General features: G+C 35.5%; 1 protein-coding gene across 3 annotated transcripts in view; it reads left to right on the top strand.

Annotated features, from left to right (window-relative positions):
* Positions 1-11,329, top strand: part of IKZF2 (IKAROS family zinc finger 2) — a 185,930-nt gene extending 174,601 nt beyond the window's left edge. For 2 of the 3 annotated variants that reach the window (XM_055089890.1, XM_028481591.2), the window contains exons 8-9: positions 478-621; positions 6,588-11,329. In XM_055089890.1, the coding sequence (XP_054945865.1) occupies positions 478-621; positions 6,588-7,312 (869 nt within the window). In that variant the 3' untranslated portion in view covers positions 7,313-11,329. The remainder of the gene's footprint in view (positions 1-477; positions 622-6,587) is intronic. The other variant, XM_055089891.1, reaches the window with a different exon arrangement.
* Positions 11,330-21,533: the final 10,204 nt, after the last annotated feature.

Raw genomic sequence — 21,533 nt, 5'->3', positions numbered from 1 at the left:
ACATGGGTGAAAAAAAACTGATTAACTATTATACTGCTCTTCTGTGTGTCTGTGTAAGGTTTCCTCCAAAACAAATTGACTTACTTAAATTGTTTTAGAAAAATAAACTCCAGAAGCCTTGAGAACAGTGCAGTCTTAAAGTAGTATTGATTTTAATCAACGTTAAAAACACTTTCAGAGGACCAAGATGAGACACAGGAAGAACATGTTGGCCACCAGTAGTGGCAACAGTTTATGTCATTGATCTGAGAGAGACTCGGATAAAAACAAATCCTCTGTGTGTGTGTGTGTGTGAGTATACACACACTAGTGTTAAAAGTATACTTTAACACTAGAGGTTATTCTTTCTACTTAACTTTTATTCAAGCATACTAGCTTATGTTTGTATAACACATATTGAGATGGCAAGTCCAGCTTTGTATCTTTTTAAATGTTGAAGAAATTATCAGATTACATGTTTTGTATGGTTTTATATAGTACCTCCTATGGAAGATTGTAAGGAACAAGAGCCTATTATGGACAACAATATTTCTCTGGTGCCTTTTGAGAGACCTGCTGTCATAGAGAAGCTCACAGGGAATATGGGAAAACGTAAAAGCTCCACTCCACAAAAGTTTGTGGGTAAGCATTACAAAGGGTTTTATTTCTGTAAAAATTGATTTTAATGAGCAAAGGCATGTTCCCATGTGCTAGAAATATATATTGGTGTATTTCAGTTCATGAAGTAAATGCCCATGTCTTTACTCCATTATGCCACTCCGTGTGTACCGCATTTACACACACACACACACACACACACTACACACCCTTAGGCATATGGGCCTAAGAAAGAGAAATGAAGGAAAGAGTGATAGTAATCAATTGCTTTCTCAAAATGAAATATTATGTAAAGTGAAATAACAAATAACAACGCTTAAGGGAAATGATGTAACCTACTAGCCAGTTTTGTAATCTTTTCAAATTTGCATTAGCGCCAGGTTTTTAAGCTGTTTTCTTTACACAATATTAATGCTTTTAGTATTTAATCTAGAATGAAAAGAAATCTTTTTTTAAAATTCTGCATTAAAATACATAATGCAGCAGCCTACATTCAAGATGTTTCATATTTGGATCTATAGTTCATATTTTGATCTTTGTTTTCATGTAGCCTACAGTTTTGAACTGAAAAGATTAAATGTGATGTGTTAGACTTTCCTTTTTCATTTCCAAGCCCTCAGATATTCTTTGATACAGTATACAGAGTGATGCCAACTCTGAGTGTAAGTTGTAAAGTATCTCTGAGGATACAGAAGCATCTAGTTTTTAAAAAAAAAAAAAACTGAATGAATAACAGATTCAATATAAAGAATTATCACTATATATGTAATATATATTCTTATAGACTTACATAGAGTAAAAATTAGAAGAGATAAAAATAAACAGATTCTCACATTCTAGTGTCAAAACGCATTATAGAACATCCTTGTGAGGGTTGAGTAGTGACTGAGAGAAAATCTTTTCTTTGGTTATTTCAGGGAGGAAAGGGTGATACAATTGTCCTACTCCAATAAACACTTAGAGAAGATTTCTTTTCAATCTAAAATTAAAGAACTAACAAATCACCAAAATATCACTTTAAGACAAGCTAGAGAGATTAACTGACAAAGTTCATTGAAGGAATGCTGAAGGGTAGCCCCAGGGATCATAGTTTATATTAGGTCAGTTTAAAACTATCCCCTGAGGGCTTCCCTGGTGGCGCAGTGGTTGAGAGTCCGCCTGCCGATGCAGGGCACACGGGTTCGTGCCCCGGTCCGGGAAGATCCCACATGCCGCGGAGCGGCTGGGCCCGTGAGCCATGGCCGCTGAGCCTGCGCGTCCGGAGCCTGTGCTCCGCAACGGGAGAGGCCACAACAGTGACAGGCCCACGTACCGCAAAAAAAACAAAAAACAAACAAACAAAACTAGCCCCTGAGAGTATACTCAGATCTGCCTTGGGCCCTAAGTTACTTTTATTTCTCTGTGTCTCTTTCTTCCTGTTTATAAATGACTTTTTTTTAAATGTCATTCATCTGTTTTTAAAATTAATTTGATGGATGTCCATTAAATGTCTATGTCTCAACTAGAGACTAGTATAGTTGGAAAAATATGAAATTTATTGCTATTCTATTTTCTGAATTTACTTAGTTCTGCTCTTTGTAATATTTTCATGTTTCCTTTGACTTAGAGATGCTACTCTCAATTTGATTTGATTACATTCCTTAGAAAAGGGTAGATTTTTTTTAAAATTACATTTTGATTCTAAAATAAGGACATTAGATTTTTATTAGAATTTGATGGTATTTTTTCTTTATTTGGATTCTATCCTAGTGGTAATACACAGTTGACCTTTGAACAACATAGGGGTTAGGGGCAGTGACCCTCATACAGTAGAAAATTTGCATATAATTTACAGTTGGCCCTCCTTATACACAGTTCCTCCATATCCACTATTCTGCATCCATGGATTCAACCAACCATGGATCATGTAGTACTATAGTATTTACTGTTGAAAAAGTCCTCCTATAAGTGGACCTATGCAGTTCAAACCCATGTTGTTCAAGGGTCAACTGAATAACAAACAATTGCATAGTAACTGTTTTTATGATGTCTTTTGAAGTGAGAAATTTCATCATTCCACACTTATTGTAAATTTCTTTTTATCATGTCCCTCAGTTAAATATTGTTCTTTGATTTTATCAAGCCCTCCAGGCCAGTGATCCTTGAACTTTCTGTATATGTTTCCTCCTCTCTTTTCTTATTCAGTTTAGATTCTATGACTCTGTTGTCTTGTTGTCCTTCTATCTTTCTCCTAGTAAAACCCCACTCTCTAATGGAGCCAGTTGAGCCTCTTTTCCACATCTACATAGCTGCTAGTAATTTTAGAGAAAATCCCGCAGCCTTATGAATTGGCATCACTGTAAATCAATGAGTAACTGATCTCAAATACCGGTTGTCCCATTCCTACTATATAGCAGCCTTCCTTTAATTCATCCCTGAATAGCTTTCTCTCCTACTCACCACTTTGGGCATTTCGACCTTTCTTTACTCTCCCAAAACATGGTATCTCACTCCTTGGTGATATTACATATAGATTCATAGGAAACAAAATCAGTTGAAATGATTTCAGTATAATATCACTAATCCTGTAGGATCACGTGCATTCACATGAATACTTTCTTCTTTCGTTGATGAAAGAAGCATCCTTCTTTCTGATGAATTCCTCTTCTTGTGCTCTGAAATTTTCCTATCCCAGCCCCCAGATAACTTACACTATTATTTTCCCCCTTTCTCACATATATTTTTAACCTCTCCCTTCTATTGGCATTTTTCTTTTGGCATTCAATGTGATAAACTCTCACGATTAAAAAAAAAAAATCTAACCCCAAACCCAGGTCTCTTTCCAGCTACCTACTTTCTCCTTCTCTTCAAGGATGTAGTTGTTGAAAGAGTTCTCTATACTTGCTTTCTATAAGTTCTTTCTTTCTACTCATTCCCCAGTCTATACAACCTGGCTTTTCTTCCTTGTGCTCTGCTGAAATTATTCTCACTGAGGTGTCCACTAGCTTCAGAGTGTCAAGTCCAGAGCAAACTTTTTAGACCATCTTAAACCTAGAGAGCATTTGCACTGCTGAATAGTTAACTCTAATAGTTTAACTCTATCAGTTTCTATGACACTGATCTCTCTTGCATTTCTTCCAGCTTCTCTGACTGCTCCTTCTCAGTCTTTTTTATGGATTTACCCCAACAGTTATGCAAATGGGACAACAGTACTAATGGAGGCCTCAATTCATATGCCTAAATATATTAATATTATCAGTCAGGCCTAAAAACTATTGTGTTCTAACCTCCTAATCTGGAAGACTGAGTTCAAATAAATATAGAATTCTCAGATTCCTTGGAGTTCCACATCAGACCTTAGAGGCCTGAGCAGAACCTCCACTCCCTGACCTGCAGCCAGGCCCCTCTTTTAAACCCACTCCTGATTCTTTCCAGTAGCAAAAAGGAGCCTCATGCACATATGTGTAGACTTTAGTCTGCACATCCAAGTTCTTTTCACATCGCACCCCCCACACAGCACACAAGAGTAGTGTATTGACCGTTCTTCAGGCCTAAGAGTGTACATACCGGCAGCACAGTTGGTACTCAGGAGAATGGACCCTATGAAGAGGACTGTGCGACACCTGGTGCAAGCTCCCAGCCATTTGGAGAAGGAATTCTGGGGTCCTGCGTACCCAGAGTATGGTCTAGGGTGTAAGCTCCAGGTAAGCACATTCCCTCGTCCCTGTACATTCCTTATTCCATGAGGAGCAAGGCCCAGGGCTCTCGAAGCATGGGGCTCAAATCCCACTTGCCCTAGTTTATGGGCAGGCATAAAAATCTTGATGTTCTTCCAGGTTCTATTTTTGACCTTCTCTTTTTCACACTTTACCTATGCCTGGGTGATATCATCTATTCCCATGGCTTCAGAAGTTACTTTCGATCAACTGATGACTCTCATATCTGTATCTCAAGCCCAGATCTCTCTCCTGAGTTTGAGACTATATCTCAATCCTTATTAGACATGACTTATTACTCATAGTATTCCCCAATCTGAATTCACCATCTTTTCTATCCCATTGCTCTCCACGAAGTTCCCCAGTCCAGAAACCTGGGCTCCATACTTAACCTCTTTTTCTCATTCTGTGTCTAGATAATCACCAAGTTCTAGCAACATTTTCTAAAATTCTCTCCATTCGATCGAATTTTCTCCATTTCCACTGCCACTCTACTAGTTGAAGCCACCATGATCTCCACATCTCTACAGCAACAACTTCTTAAACCATCTTGCTAAATAAATATCTAGTTAAGTCACTTCCCTGTTTAACCCTTTCAGTTCTTACTGCTCTCAGGATAAAATTCAAATTCCTTAATTGTTGAATGAGCCTTATATATTATCTGATGCCAACTTTCTCATCTATTTCCATTCTCAGCCATATGCAAAGTGTAAGTAATCCCTAGAATGCGTCATGCTCTCTAGCCTCTGAGCCTTCCTACCAGCTGCTCCAACCCCCACGCTTCCTTTACTTGGCTAATATTTGTCATCACATTCTTCTCTCTGATGTCACTTTCTTCAAGAAGTTTTCTTTTACTCTGAGTTATGTATTCCTCTTATTTGACCCCATACCACATATCACACTGTATTATAAATGATCCCTAAATTGTTGTCACTCCCTCTAAACTGTAAACTCTGAGAATATAGGTTTGTCTAGCTTAACTTTTAAACGCTTGACGTTGCAATATCTTAATTGTATGCTACAAGATAATTACTCATCATATTTTTTCTTCCATTTTCATTACTCTGACCATTACCTTCATCTCATTTGGGGGACATTTCTTCAAACCTGTAATAATACTAGCCACATGAAAGTATTTTTCCAGAATACAGTTCTATGAATCAGCATCACATGTTAGGCACCTACAACAACATACTAAACGTTTATAAGAACTTCACATATATTTTAAAGAAGCATTTATCTGTAAGATTTACCTATCAAAGTAACTAAGTATTAGTAGGAGAACACATTGTTTTAGTGGCAGAAGTTTTCAAAGATAAAATATTCTATCCAAAGCCGGCAATATTTGAAGGAGAAAAATTTAAACTACTATTTCATGCACCAGCCTCTTTTATAGTTAATATTAGATATTATGTTGAAGTAAAATACTGAAGTAAAATTAAATTAGTTGAAGTAAATGTTAAAGGGAAAGCTACAAATATCCTTCAGTCAAGAAAATGTATAGAAAACTAACAATGGGTATACACACATACCAGCACCATTGCACATGTGTCTAAATAAGAAAGGGGTGATGCAAAAATGAATAATTATCCATTTCAAGAAGCAAAACAATGAAACATAGTATTTTCCAAGTTTATGAGTAAGTGCTTTGGGAAATATCCTATTATTATATAGCCCTAAATTTCATTCAATTTATCAGACAATATCAGCTTTTAACAGTATTTTAATTGTGGCATTTAAAAATTTTCCAGAGTGATATGTATTGGATCTATAATCTTTCTCTAATATAGCAGCTAAATCAACCAGATTAAGCCTACACAATTGTGAGATAACAAGTGTTATAACCAGATCACTCTCGCTTTTATGATCTTTGAGGCTTGGTCATTGATGTTTAAAGTATGCAAAAACAAGTATAATCTCTGACTTATTTTCACCTGGTATTTCTTCTTTCTCCTGTAGTGGCTGAGCTCTAGACAAGTGGACATTTTAATAGAGAATGAAAATAAGATAACACACAATTATAACTTTCAGGCTAGATGCATTTTCATGGTGGCATTAGAACAAGTGCAAATGGCTTGTAAAATTTTTATTACTAATCCTTTTTGTAGGTGAAGAGTATTTGTGAGTCTCAGCAGAATTAAAGAGCTTAAATACTTGATCTAAAGAATAAGAGATACCATATTATGGAAAAAGGAAGTGATGAGTTAACGTTGTACTTTTATATTTTTAGTCCAACCACTTATTTTGTTGTGTTCTTTTTTTTCTTTTTTACTTTTCTCCCCCTCTGTCTTTCAGGGGAAAAGCTCATGCGATTCAGCTACCCAGACATTCACTTTGATATGAACTTAACATATGAGAAGGAGGCTGAGCTGATGCAGTCTCATATGATGGACCAAGCCATCAACAATGCAATCACCTACCTTGGAGCTGAGGCCCTTCACCCTCTGATGCAGCACCCACCAAGCACAATCGCTGAGGTGGCCCCAGTTATAAGCTCAGCTTATTCTCAGGTCTATCATCCAAATAGGATAGAAAGACCCATTAGCAGGGAAACCTCCGATAGTCATGAAAACAACATGGATGGCCCTATCTCTCTCATCAGACCAAAGAGTCGACCCCAGGAAAGAGAGGCCTCTCCCAGCAATAGCTGCCTAGATTCTACTGACTCAGAAAGCAGCCATGATGACCACCAGTCCTACCAAGGAAACCCAGCCTTAAATCCCAAGAGGAAACAAAGCCCAGCTTACATGAAGGAGGATGTCAAGGCTTTGGATACCACAAAGGCTCCTAAGGGCTCGCTGAAGGACATCTACAAGGTCTTTAATGGAGAAGGAGAACAGATTAGGTCCTTCAAGTGTGAGCACTGTCGAGTCCTTTTCCTAGACCATGTCATGTACACCATTCATATGGGTTGCCATGGCTACCGGGACCCACTGGAATGCAACATCTGTGGCTACAGAAGCCAGGACCGTTATGAGTTTTCATCACACATTGTTCGAGGGGAGCACACATTCCACTAGGCCTTTTCATTCCAAAGGGGACCCCTATGAAGTAATGAACTGCACATGAAGAAATACTGCACTTACAATCCCACCTTCTTCAGATGTTGACATACTTTTTTTTTTTAATATTATTACTGTCATTAATTCTTATTTTGTGGACGCAGTGTCATTTTCTCTGCCTAATTACAATAAGGAAGAAACAGAAGAGAGAAGGGATGGGATATTGTTTCTTGACAACTTGGCTTGTTGATTTTATGGGAATTAAAGAGCAGTTCATTTCTGCCATGCATAGATGTTAAGGCATATCATGCTTTGAGAAAAAAATAATCACTTGATTCGTAAAGATTCACCTAAGGATTCTAATTTGCTACTGATGTTCAGGATTATGATTGAAGGCAGGAAAGATTAGCGTTTTCTGGGTAGGACTTTCACAGTTTAAAATGGGATAAGTAATTTTACTGTTCAAAGAAGAATTTGTTTCAAAATGTAAACTGTTTTTTTTTTTTCCCTCTAGAGATCATGGAACACAAACACATTATTTTCAGTGATAACTCCTTGGATGAGTTGTTGTTGTGGGTTCTATGTTTACTTCCCCTATGGAATTTATAATACGGTATGTTGTACACTGTACCATATAGCAAAACTTTTAAACTACAGGTAGTTAAGGACAGCTACAAATACATCTGAGATCCTAGGATCTTATTTTTCTAAACTTAAGCACTGTTTTTCCATAGTTTTGATGACTGGCATTTTATAGACACCCTGGCAGCCTTACTTTTAACACCTTTAATGAATAGTATTTTTATCTAGTTTTCAGAATAACATGGTCTAAGAGCGGCTAAGAGGCAGTCACTACTTTCCAGAAGGGACCTCTGCTTTTCTTAAATTTGTTTGGAAAGTTTTCTTTTAAAGTTGCAATGTGATGGCAGCATAGTATATGTATCTGTTTCTAAAAGTATGCTTACGATTGTCACTTTATCAGCATTTAATCAGTGTTAACCAGTCAGCAGAAAAATATAATTAGGCTAACAGTAGGGGGGAAAAAAATCCACTCAGAAATCCCTTTTCTGGTATTTCTCTTTTCACTGGTTTTTCTCAAGCTGTGACCACCCAGTGTTTTGTCCATAGTCTGTTCGTCTTTTACTCTTCTAGTGGAAGATCTATAAAAATCTTGCCATAGGCTATTTCTTTCAAAATCTCCTCAGAGCAATTGCTAATTTGACCTGAATGTGGTAACTTGAACCCCATAAGATTATGGAACTAGGGCTATTTATTCTAGTATTTCTTCAATAATAATATTTACCACTTTTTGGTACAAGGAAAAGGGAACGTCTTTGTAACCGGTACATTAACTATAGATAAGACAGAAAAGCAAAACTTATTTTTACGTTTCTTGGAGTCCAGAATGTGACTGAACCTCCAAGCTTAAGTGTCCAGTCCACATTTTCTGTCTCAAAAACATGCAACTATTTATAAGTTCTTGTCAGAAATGAATCTCAATCCCTTACTACAAAATTTTTCTTCTTTTTTAATTCATACATACGTTGCCATATTTCATGTACGGATTTTAATTTCTTTTATATGGGTGCTCCTCTGCTTTTTCTTTGCCGTCTAACAGCACTAGAGGGGAGGAACTGAATGAAACTGATTAAATTCATCTTGGGGGGCACCCTTGGAGGGGGAACTTACTGTTTGTGTTTAGGGAGGACAGGCCTGACCATGACTGGATTATCTGATAACCATTTCTGAATACTAAAATTACATTAAGCTGATAACTGCTGTAAAAAAATCATTACTTGGGATGCTGAAACTGTGTTTCTTAATGATGCAAGAATGATGTGAGAATTAGCCAGACTAGAGAACTGTGGACAGATAGGCAGATCTGGCCCCAGTACTGTTCTTCACTCATTTTCTAGTTTACCATCTGCTTATGTAAGCAGCTTCTAAGCACTGACACGGCTAGAGCTAGGCAAAAATGGTTACAACGCAACTCTCTTTTACTAGCCCTCTGTGGTAATTATTTCTGGAGAAATGTCTAAATTGTTCCTTTAACTCTGAGAGAAGGCACCAAAACAGAAATGCAAAATGTTTTAAAGAGAACGTCCACTGTCACTTTTCCTGCATGCTTTGGTACATTACTGCATTGTGAACATACAGTGTATTCAAAGGTGAAGCATGTCTTTGAGATTTCCTCACCCACCTGCCCCAAACACTCATAAATAATTGGAATTTATTTTTTTTTCCTTTTAGAGGAAGGTAAATAATCTAAAGTTAGTGATTTTGTATTTTACTACAATTCAAGGAAATATTTGGATCGCAGTCAGTATGTTCATAACTTTGGCTATGTGTGAGTTTCTGCTGGAATCATCTATGAAGTTTTTTCCTGGTTACTATTTTTTATTTTCAGTGTATGAACAATCATGTTCCTACCTGCCCTGGGATGAAACTGAATTTAGGTGGACCTACAGAGTTGTATAGTACCCCCATGAGGACAGTACTAATATACTCTCCTTTTCTGATTTCATCTTTTTGAGAATCATTTTTATTGAAGGGACTTAATACTTTTGAGAGTGTATTTGCTACACGTGTGTACTTGTACTTTCTTAGCTTTATATAAGGAACAAAAAGAGGTAAAGATGGCTCAGGGTGTGGCAGGGACAAATGAGGACAAGATCAATTCGAATGTGTAGGTTAGACAGAATTTTTGTGGACACAGTGCTTCTGGGAAACCCTGGATGGCTATATTTGCATGCTTCTTCATGAAAGGAAATATGCAAGGTGGTAGCATCTAAAAATAGATATGAGAGTCAGACACCAAATAAATCAAGTTTTACATAAGTTATATGCCCAGTTTATTTAGGTGAGATTTCACATTACAGATTATTTGAGGGGCATGAAAATAGGTTAGCTTCTGTATTTTCCAGTTTAGCAAAAATTCGTCACATTGCTTTGCCCTAATTTTGCCCAGAATTTTATCTCCAGCTCCTGTTAGAGAAATGTGTTGCCTCTCTCTGATAGTGGTCAATCACTTTTAAAAAGCCATTCTAATCTGGCTTGTTAAAATAGTGAAAGTGACCAGTAAGCAAATTGGAAGAGATTTTGAGTTGTTGAAACATGCCATTGAGAATTTTCTGGAGGGACAAAATGGGAGAACGAGAGACTAGGATTCAGATTTGGCTAAAAGTAGGGATTGTCTCTCCTACATACATACAAGCAGCTATATACATGCATCATAGTACACATACACACACATTCTTTTAAAGAAAATTCATGAAAAAAAAGCAGAGTGATCAGATTTGTTGCAAGAGCCTATAGAGAGTTAAAATTATAGTTAATACCTGAGCAACTTAGTAGGTTTACTTTACCAGATTGTACTGAGAAATATTAAAGTTACTAGTGTGTCTTTAGGACTAGTCGCAACGATTCAACTTAAACCTTGAGGCTTTACTGTGTACTTACAGAACAAAACAAATCAAATTTTAAAAAAAAGGCTTTAAGTTGATTTGATATAACCTCCAAAGTGAAAGAAACACAAATTACTTTTGAATAGGAAGATACAGAAAAGAAAAATTTTCAACTTTTACTTGTTGACAAATGGAGAAAGACAAGAATGTTTTAGTGAGCTTGGTATTGTTTTGATTTATGGTTTTTGTGTCTCAGTTGTAGACCTCACAGAACCATGAAGTTTTATGATATTTTATAAATGTTTGACAAAATTTACATCAGTGAAGGCATTTAGATGAAAATGATGTTTTACTTACTTCCCAAATGTTATCTTTAAAGTGATTCCTTATGGTGGAAAAAGAACAGAAAAGGCTGCAAAAATACAAATAAAAAACTATATGTTCCTGGTTTCAAGACAGAACTTAGATTATAGGAGGTACTGGATACATTATTTTTTAACTTTGAACTGTTCGTTTTACAAAAAGGGGTAAGTTACATTTGTGGTCATCTTTAATTATATTTTATATATATTTTAGTAAGTACTATCTGTGTGAAAATTATTCTAAAACAGAAAATTCCCCAAATGCAAAAGTAAAGAAGAATGGGAGGGTGAAATTAAAGTCTGTATATATGAAAGTTATCTTAGAAATGTTTTTAAACCTCCAGTTTCTGCAAAATAATTAAAATATACAGTAACTGGTCTTAAGATCCTGAATTTAATGTATTAAATACTTATAAAATTTATTTATATTGGTGCCTTTTTAAAATGCATTGAGAGAGTGTTGGTTAGCCGTTGTAGCTCTACCACACTTTTATTATGTAGTTTTAAAAATCACTTAAAATTGATTACTATATAATTCTTCTTTGCGTTCCTAGGTCAGAACTGTTAGAGGAATTTCCAATACAGAGACTTTCAGCTTATCTGCTTAAAGTAAACTTTGAAACCAGATGTTAATATCTTTTTAGTTTGATAGTATTTCTGAATACCATTACAAGATTATGCAGGTAAAATATGAGGTAGAGGGAAATTGTAGCTGTGAATTGCATTGTGGTATGTGTTTTTGTTTTGTTTTTAAGGAAGAATAAGTTCTAATATCATACAAGGCTTTATTAGTGGAATTTTTGGTCAATAAACTATAGTATTGTTTCGGAATTTCACCTGTAGACTAGTGTTCTGCTAGTCTTAGAACTTCTGTCTTCTAACCTGTTAATGTTTTGTGGAATGATGTAGAGAAACAGGTAATTAATTCTCCTTGAACAAAACAAAACTGAACAGTCATATCACATTGCTGTTCTCCAAAGCATAATCTCAAATGGTTTCCTACCATGGTTGTGTATTACTTGCAATGGATATGTTAAAATATGACAGCTTTTTTAAAAATGAGCTGCTTGTTATTCAAAGCAAATGTCATATGACCAAGAAGCTGTGATATGCTAGTGTTTCTTTTTATCATAGTGTATTGCTAGGCCAAATAATGACATCTTGAATATTTTTACATTTATTGCAGAAACCTAAAATTTTGGAATTTCCATAAGGTTTTTATGTAACATTGTATTTTTAGCCTTTTAGTTTTCTCTTGCTGTACTGTAAGTTTGTGGATATTTTTCACTCACACTCTTAGGAATAAGTTCCTAATTCTGTTTATGGGGTTTTTCTCCCGTAACATTGCATTTGTATATTTTCTGTATAAATTTGTTGTGAATTAACCTTTATCCCATACAGAGAGTGGTACATGAATGACTAGTTTTCTAAGATGTCCTTTTTATTGTGAATAAAATATAAAATTTAGAGGCCCTCTGCTAAGCCACATAAAGTACAGCATAAAACTTCATATAGGTACAGATAAGCCAGTTTGCAGTTAATCGGGCCCTTCAAATTACCTCAAGTGACACACAGTAAGAAAAGCTTCTTGAACGGGTGGAGGTCACTGAATCCCCAACTATGCACTTATCAGGATTCTACTTAATTTACTGGAAATGGATTTTTTTTTTTTTTAATGAATACACTGTAACAAGGGAAGGACTCTGGGTTTTGTTTTTTGTTGTTTTATTCTTCTGTGCTTGTTTTCTTTTTTTTTAAAGTAGTTCAATTTCTGAAACTGTGATAAAACATTTTGACTGTCAAGCACGCTCAGATTTTAACATAAATCACTTCCCCTTCTGTGTAGTGAAGTTCTTTGTGATCTCTTAAATTTTGTCTACACTCCCCACCTCTTTTCTCTGTCCACATTCCCTCCATCATTGTCTCTGGACATCTCTGCCTCTCTCTTCCCCTACTAGTTTGAGGATTAGGTCAACTCTTATTTCCAATTCATAGGTCTCTTAAGTCTTAATTTTTTGTGTATGATTTTTGTTGGCTGTATAATCTGCTGACATTTTTATACTCAAGTGTAGTTTTATAAATTTTTTAAAAAGGTAGTTGGATTAAAACTAGTAAGGTATATAATCCTTGTGTTACTTTCACTTTCAAATATTGGGTATCTAAAATATGACTTCAGAGATTATGTAATCATAATATGATATGTTTGCCTTCCTTTTTTGCTGGATTTTGTGTTCTGATTTGCTTTTCTTCCTAAAATGTGTATTATGAGAGATTAAACAATTTTTTTGCAAGAATTTAGAAAGATGTTAAAAATCTGAAGCAAAAAGTCTTAACTATCTCCCAGTTGGGAGAAAATGCTTTAACATTACTATAATAATATTCCAGGTTTGGAGTGGGCTCTCCAGGCTCCACATTTGCTCTTAATAGTTGACCTTTTAGACCATGTGTTATTTGCAATCCCAGAATGATTGCTTCTGCTATTTAGTTTAAAAGATGTTTTCTTTTCTTTCTGTACAAGTGCAATACTTTTCTTGAAGTCTTAAAAACTGTGGTTATTTTTCTCCTTCTTTCTTTAGTTAAAGAGAAAAAGAAACCCTTGAAAATTATGGTATGTTAGTTAAAGGACACAACAAGCAAAAAGAAAAACACTCCACAGTCAAAAGATTAGAGAATGTGGAAACTACTGGTGTAATCTCATGGTATCTCTATTTAGGCTAAATTTTCATTGCAATTAGTAATCTTTTGCCTGAGAAATGTGTCCTAAAGTTGAAATTCTTAGAGACTGAATTTTTTTCTTAGACCTTACCCAGTGTTTTAAATTAAGAACCTAGTATTTTTTTATTTCTCTATTCTCCTTTTGGAAGTGAACTTTAAAAGTAAAGCACTTAGCTCAGTTTTAAACACTTACCTATCACCTATTGGAGAAAATTTTTAAGAAATATTTGGAGCACTCCTGTTTTCATACAAACTTAAGTAAGAGGTATTTTTCATATCATACATATTTATATGTAGTATTCTGATTTTCTTTCTTTTATACCTGTGTCTCTGTAGTAAAACTGCTGTAATGTAAATACATGTTTGGTTTAAAAGATAACATTTCTTTGGCATTTCTTTTAAAGGCAGTTACTGCATTTGTACAGTATATGTCTTGGCCATTTTAGATTGTTTTTCTTTAACAATACCAAAGGTAATTAGACTACTTTAAAAACTAATTGCTTGACAGTTTCTAGGATATTTTAAGTTTTAGAAGCGAAAAAAAAAATAGGTCAAACCAGTAAACCTCATTTTTTTTCAAACTAATAATTTGGGAAAATAAAAACTATTGTTTAAAAAAGATATATATATATATATATATATAAATATATATGTAAAATTAAAATTCCAGACCTTGTATGTCAGGTTTGCTCAGTGTAATGTAGTTTTTTTAAGGCTCAAATACCATACCTCAGAAAATGAGGTTTACTATGGAAATACTGAAACAGTCTTTGCAGCTGTGTGACAAGTCACTCTGCTATATACCAGTTTGGAGACCTCCGCTAACAGTTTTGTCACTGCAGACTAAAATGTGGGACTTGTATTTTCTTTGTTTTTAATGCACACACATACATGTTCTATGCATGTATGTGGGTATTGTGTATACGTGTATGAGTGTTGTATATGCATGTGTGAGTGTGTGTCTGTATGTATGTACAACTAAAGAAGCTGCAGAAACTTTGTAATACTTTGTGAAAAGGATTATATTATAAAGGTTTGTACTGTCTGAGTGCACAGCTACTGGAATAAATTTAGGGAATCTCAGGAACAAGCATATAATTTGTCCAAGATTTATTTCTTCTCAGAAGTGTAAGTGCAGTTTTTAATTCTGTATATTATTTAATATTTTACCAATAAAATAAACTTCTGACATAAAAAGTTTGCTATAAAAACTTTCTGGTGAAAATTCTGTACACAAACACATCTTTCAAATACAGAAAACTGAACTATTGAATCATATCAGGCTTAAGTTATCATTGCCATTGTGTATACATGTCATGCTTCCTGACCCAGAGATTTGGGTACATGTGAGATCAGAAACCTCCATCATTACTATGTAGTCCACCAAAGCAGAGAAAAAAGTAGCCTATGGTTTGTTAAGGATGACCTCTCTTTTCTCTTCAGGCAGTTTTCATATATATCTTATTTTACCCTTAAAACAAATCTTAAAGGTATGTATGTCAGAGCCTATCCCCTATTTATAGAAGAAAAAAGTAAGACCTGAGGGAAGAAAGTTGTGACTTGCTCCAGAGTACAGAGTGAATTACACAAGCCATCCAAGTAATGGCCAATCACCATATTAGACACCAGCATTTCTTAGGAATCAGACCAAGATTAGATTAAGGATTAAGTCATAGAGATTGTTCAATCACATAGGCAAAAATGGGTTGTCTGTTATACTACCACTTCAGGTTATACCACCACTATGTGAGTCATAATCTCAGATTTTACAAATATGGTTTGTTCTAACATAAGGTTTGTTGTTACAAATACCTTCATAACTGGAAACGTAAAAGAACACATATGATTATAAACTCATTTTATTGAGCTTTAGCTATTTTTTATCCCCCATGCCAAGTTAAAGTCCACCATCACATTTGAGATGGCTATTAGAATTTTCCTTCATCCATAAGTTTAGAATTTTATGAGTATTTATCACATTCCCCAATAATTTCACTTCCACATGGCACAGAGAATGAAAAATGCTACATATTCAAATGAAATGTTACTTCATTGACCAGCCTTTAATCCAAAATACTAACCTACTTTGTGGGGGAAAAGTGCAAACAAATGAAGTAGCAAGGTTTAAAAGTGCTAAGTTTATGAAGGATCCCTTCAAGATCAGCAAGAAATATCGAATTCTCCTGACTTATAGTATCGAGAGAAGCAAAATGAAAAAGATTTTTAAGCCTGCCATATTTTCTTGATTTTTCTATTGCAGTAGAGTCAGAGAAATGATAAATAATTGAAATCTTGATATGCTTGTAAGACTTTATCAACATGCTCAAGCCCAAGGGTTCCCTGGGGTGTGAGCCACCTGGTGAAGGAAGTTCATTTTTAGCATTTTAGCAACTCTGCCATTCTGCCTCTTGCTATTAAGGAGTACTAAGATGGACCCATTAAACATTCAACAAAACCTCATGTTTCGTTAATAGCCCTCCTAACGGTTCCCGATGTGATTTTTTTTTTTTTTTTTAACTTCTCACTAGAGATACCAACAAGGATAACAGCTGGTAAAACTGAATTTTGCTGCTTTTCTCTGGTTTGGCACAAAACTTGAGGGAGGTGCTTCCATAAACTAGCCTAACAGGCAGAGGGGAGGAATTGATAAAGAGTATAAAGTACCCATAATTCCATATAAAAATGGGGAAAAGTAAAGGGAGATCCCAGAAAATATACAGATGCTCAATCTGAGAAAAAGAAATGTTAGCCTTTTTCTTTTTGTCCTTACTGCTGCTCTACAATCTCAAAATATGTCTTAGATCAGACCAACTACTTCTAACTTGAAGTTTTGTCAGGCACAGGCAGGACAAATCCCTCAAAACACAAGGAGGGGGAAGGGTAAGCTGGGACGAAGTGAGAGAGTGGCATGGACATATATACACTACCAAATGTAAAATAGATAGCTAGTGGGAAGCAGCCGCATAGCACAGGGAGATCAGCTTGGTGCTTTGTGACCACCTAGAGGGGTGGGATAGGGAGGGTGGGAGGGAGATGCAAGAAGGAGGGGATATGGAGATATATGTATAGCTGACTCACTCTGTTATATAGCAGAAACTAACACAACATTGTAAAGCAATTATACTCCAATAAAGATGTTTTTAAAATAAAAAACAGCTGCTGCCCATATAGGTGTTGAGTTGTTTGTTCTAGAATCTCTTAAAAGAGCTATATGAACCTGATCATCTGACCCACTGGAACATATGCAAAGAAGCAAGATTTTTAAATGCACAGGAAGAACCAAAGGTAAAAATGAAGGTAAGGGTGTATGTGTGGGGCACTACTGGGCCTTAGGTAAGCCTATGCCTAAAGAGGGAAGAGTCATGCAGTATTGTCATTTTACCTCAGCTGATGGAGATTGGGGTCAGAATCAGCTGTCTCCCCTGGGAGGGTGTTGTGAAATCCCTTGATAGGGAAGTAGGAGAATTTAACTAAGAGGGAATGGGAATAAAGTCCCTAGTATCTCAAAGCCTTGGGCCCACGTTTTTGTTCTGGTTTGGTGGATATAAAAGCTTAAGAGACTATGGCCCACACAGCTTTTGCAAATGATGGGGGAGTTTCTAACATTCCCCGTTCAGAAGTAGGGATGGGGAGACCTAGGGCATTTGGCTCTTAGAGCAATAAAAGTGGATGTGTAGCTTGGAAGCTGAATATCCCAGTCTAGGGGGTAAGTGGCCTTATTTTCTTTCCTATTTTTTTTCCTTCTTCCCGTTTTTTCTCATGATGTCATGTAGTTCATCTACATCTCTTTCCAGCTTCTTTCTCACCGCCCTCCTCATCTGTGTCCACACCAACCTTTTTTCTCTTTCCCCTCTCTTCTCAACATAACCTGTTATACCATTTGCTATCTGTTCTTCTTCACCCTGTCACAATTCTGATTAATCTGAAATACAATAATTTTTAATATAAGTAATTTAGTGCAACCAGAATATGAGTTTTAACTATGCCTTTTTCTTTTTTACAAGGACTTTACAAATTAGCACAGTTGTTAACTGGATTTATCTAATTTACTCTCAAAGTTTTCATGGAAATTGTAGGCTACCTGATACTTTATTAATAATAGGTTCCGGTTGTTATGATTTTGTTCATAAACACCCCCAATAAATGAAAAAGCTAAAACTAAACTCTTAATTCTGTATATACTTAGTCCAGTGTTTCATTTCAAAAGAAGTTTATTCAGCATTTGATTGATAAGCCCCACTAATAAAGGGGAATAAGAGATTTATAGTCTGAATGTTTGTGTCCATCCAAAATTCACATGGTGAAATCGTAATGTTAATTTGATGGTCTTAGGAGTAGGTGTCTCTGGGAGGTGATCAGGTCATGAGAGTGGAGCCCTCATGAATGGGATTAATTCCCTTAAAAAAGAGACCTCACAGAGCTCCCTAGTGCCTTCCACTATGTGAGGACACAGCAAGAAGGCACCAGCTATGAACCGGGAAGAGGACCTTCACCAGAATGCGAACATACTGGTGCCTTGATCTTGGATTCCAGCCTCCAGAATTGTGAGAAATAAATTTCTGTTGTCTATAAGCTACTCAGTCTGTGGTCTTTTGTTATATCAGCCCGAATGGACAAAGACAGCGAATATTATAAGGTAGTGATAAAAAATAATGTTTCAACCATCATACCTTATAAGTAATGTTTTGCTTATTGTAATTTTTAAACAGAATGATTCCAGATAAACTCATTGACACAGTCAGGAAGGCTAAGAAACAGCATTAAGTAGCAGGGCAAAAATAATCTGGAATTAAAATTTTTCTGCAGAAATTTTAAAGATGGATAAATTATCCTAAACATGGTCTTCTGAAAACTGCCTTCATGCTTGATTTAAATAAGTGTGGGCTTTTGATTGTTTACCAAGTTTCCTCCATAATTAATGGCATTCTTTGCCTATCCATATCAGTCTATCCATATCCTCAAACTCCTTTTCTTTCCTTATTGCAGAATATAATTTCCAGTATTTACGCTTGTTTTCCAACTCCTTTCTATTTAAAACTCTTGAGCTAACTTGTCATGAGTAATATGAAGATATTTGTACTGGAAGCACTGGCCATGATATCCAAGTGTTTGCAATGATAAGTTGTCACTTTATGGTATCTTCCAAATTCTGTAAGTGGCCTAGATATTGTGCTTATTCTTGTTAGGTGCTAAAATCTATCTACTAATTTACCACTTTGTTAATTCTGTAGCCTAAGGGAGTTTCCAAGATTCACTCCAGTTACAACTCTAGCCATTATGAAGTGAGTGATATATTTATGATAAAATCCGACCTGATGTCGTGTACCCCTCAGGATTGAGACATGTACAACCATCTGGAATTTCTTGGCTTTGACCTGACAAGTTCCCCAGTCTTCAGGAATGGTTGCTGTAGTTACACCAACCACCATGTTCCCTTGTCTTCTACAATATAAGTAAGTAACCTGATATTTTGGCCTTCAAACAGTCTATCTTTTGTCTCCCCACCTCACCCCACCTCCCTTCTTGTTTTATTTATTTGCATCAGATTGTAATATGTATATATATTACTATCATTTGATAACACTCAAGGAAAAAAAAAAAAACTGGGACAGCAAATGACTCATGTTTTTCCAAACTCTTAGCCAAATTACTTCGTAGTCATCCTAACAAATGGTAGAGTTTGGCTATACCAATGTATTACACTAATATATTTTCCAAGTTACAAGTATAAGCCCAGAGTCTTCTGCTTTCTTCTTTAATGTTTTGACAAGTCTGATTATAGCTAAGAATGTGATCACTTGATCACATAATGAGCATGGGAAAAACTCTGCTTCAGGCACGGGTAAAGGGACAACAGCACTTTATTCGCCAAGAAGAATTTAAATAGCTTTCTTGGGTCTTTGAGATATGAAATGAGTTGTTGTCTAATTCTTTTGAATTAGCACTATGTTATTATCTCTTACACCTTTTTTTTAAATTGAAACTCTAAAATAGACACCGATATTATCTATTTAAACTAGAGTATGCTGAAAAACACTCTCTGCCTTAATTATAAAAATGTGTTTTGGGCTTTTTAAAAATTATTAAACAGCCTCTTGAGATACCTGCCACCATATTCAATATGATATTTTTCAGCGTTAATAACATTCTCCTTTGTGCTATATTTTGAACTCTTCTTAGAGTAATTTATCCTGGTCATAGTTTCTAACCTATAGAAAACTTAACACTGAAGAGCTTGATATTGTGTGGTGACTTTGAGGCCATGTAAAAATTTGCTAACATATCATTCTATCAATGTAGATTATCTTAATGGCGTAGTTTTTTTTTTTAAGATGAAGTATGTTAGATATGCTTGGATGAGTTATATTATACTCCTGTATGTGACTCAGAAAACATGGCACAATTATCCCAGTTTAAAGAAAGCCTCCAAAAATGACCAAGATAAATGGAGGGCATGTGTTTTCTTTTCTGTGATCATGTGGCTCATATTAATGTCCGTATGCCTTGCCAGCCACATTTCCAATGTGTGTATAACCCAACTACAATTATTAGTCACCACATAGAGGTTTGTAAGTAGCTTTGGGTAATGCTAGTGTTCCATGGTAACCTAGCATATTCAAGCATCAGGATTGGTGATCTCTCAGCCTGCTGCTTTTGGACAGTCAGTGTCACCTATAATAATACACCAGCAGAGGGTTAAAGGTACAACTAGTATAATTTGTTCACTTGTTACATTTTAAGTTTGTAAACTTTCTGGGTTCTATTTATCTGCTGTTTGTTCTTTAGTTCTCTGGAGGCTGAGTTATAAATAACCCTTGTATTTCTCAGAAGCAAAGGCTTTTTCTACTTTTCTCATTTTTAAGTAAGACTTATTTTCACTATTTTGAACCTGTGTAAATTACAAATGCAATAGTCTGGAAAAGGAAAAGAGCTTTAGCTTCTAAATTTGTTTTGGTCTGTGAGATCTAAATTCATCCCATTTGTCCAGCTATTATGGCAGAACTCCATAATAAAACTAATTTGGAGAAACAAGGACAGCAACATCATTGGCCATCTGAATGACAGTAAGAGTGAATGACCTATCCCACTGCATTTATCACTATGTACAAAACAGTCCTGATTTATATGGAGTAACACCTAATTCATGACACAGCAAGGCCTTTTGATATTTTACTCTAAGTATAAAGTTAGGCTACATATGGGTCTAAGTCCTTGATCATTTTATTAATATTAAACATAGAATATTTAGGAGATATAGTTATGAAAGCATGTACACATTTTAAAACCTAGATTTAAACCTGATTCTGTCAAGGTGAAGGGAGTAAATTATTATCATTTGAAGATGTAAGGGTTTTGTTTTTTTTCTTTTGAGAACCTTGAAGAAATTACTTGGTAAATAGCTCTAGAAGAACAAAAAACAAGTATGAAGCAACATATTCACACTTTCATTCTAGGATTCTGGCCCAGTGAACATTATTTATTCTGGGATTCTTGACAAGGTCACTTTGAGTCCTTGGAGAAGTTTAAGCAAATGTCTACAGAATTAGCCTGTAGGATGAGGCTTTAAGAGGATAGAATGTGCAGACGATTTTGTTTCCAAAATTAAATTTGAGTCTACTTTGAAAGTTTGAGGAGACTGTAAGCTCTGTCCCTTTCCTTTCTATACCGTCTCTTCCTTTTGTGCATGTTTGGTTCCTGTTACAGTATTCACTAGTAAAATCATCTAAAATTCAAGGGATTAGAATGTCTACTGCAGGC

This window comes from Physeter macrocephalus, chromosome 2, assembly GCF_002837175.3.
Source record: "Physeter macrocephalus isolate SW-GA chromosome 2, ASM283717v5, whole genome shotgun sequence".
NCBI lineage: Eukaryota > Metazoa > Chordata > Mammalia > Artiodactyla > Physeteridae > Physeter > Physeter macrocephalus.
The sequence above is the reverse complement of the archived record's forward strand: the minus strand, read 5'-3'. Positions and strand labels throughout refer to the sequence as shown.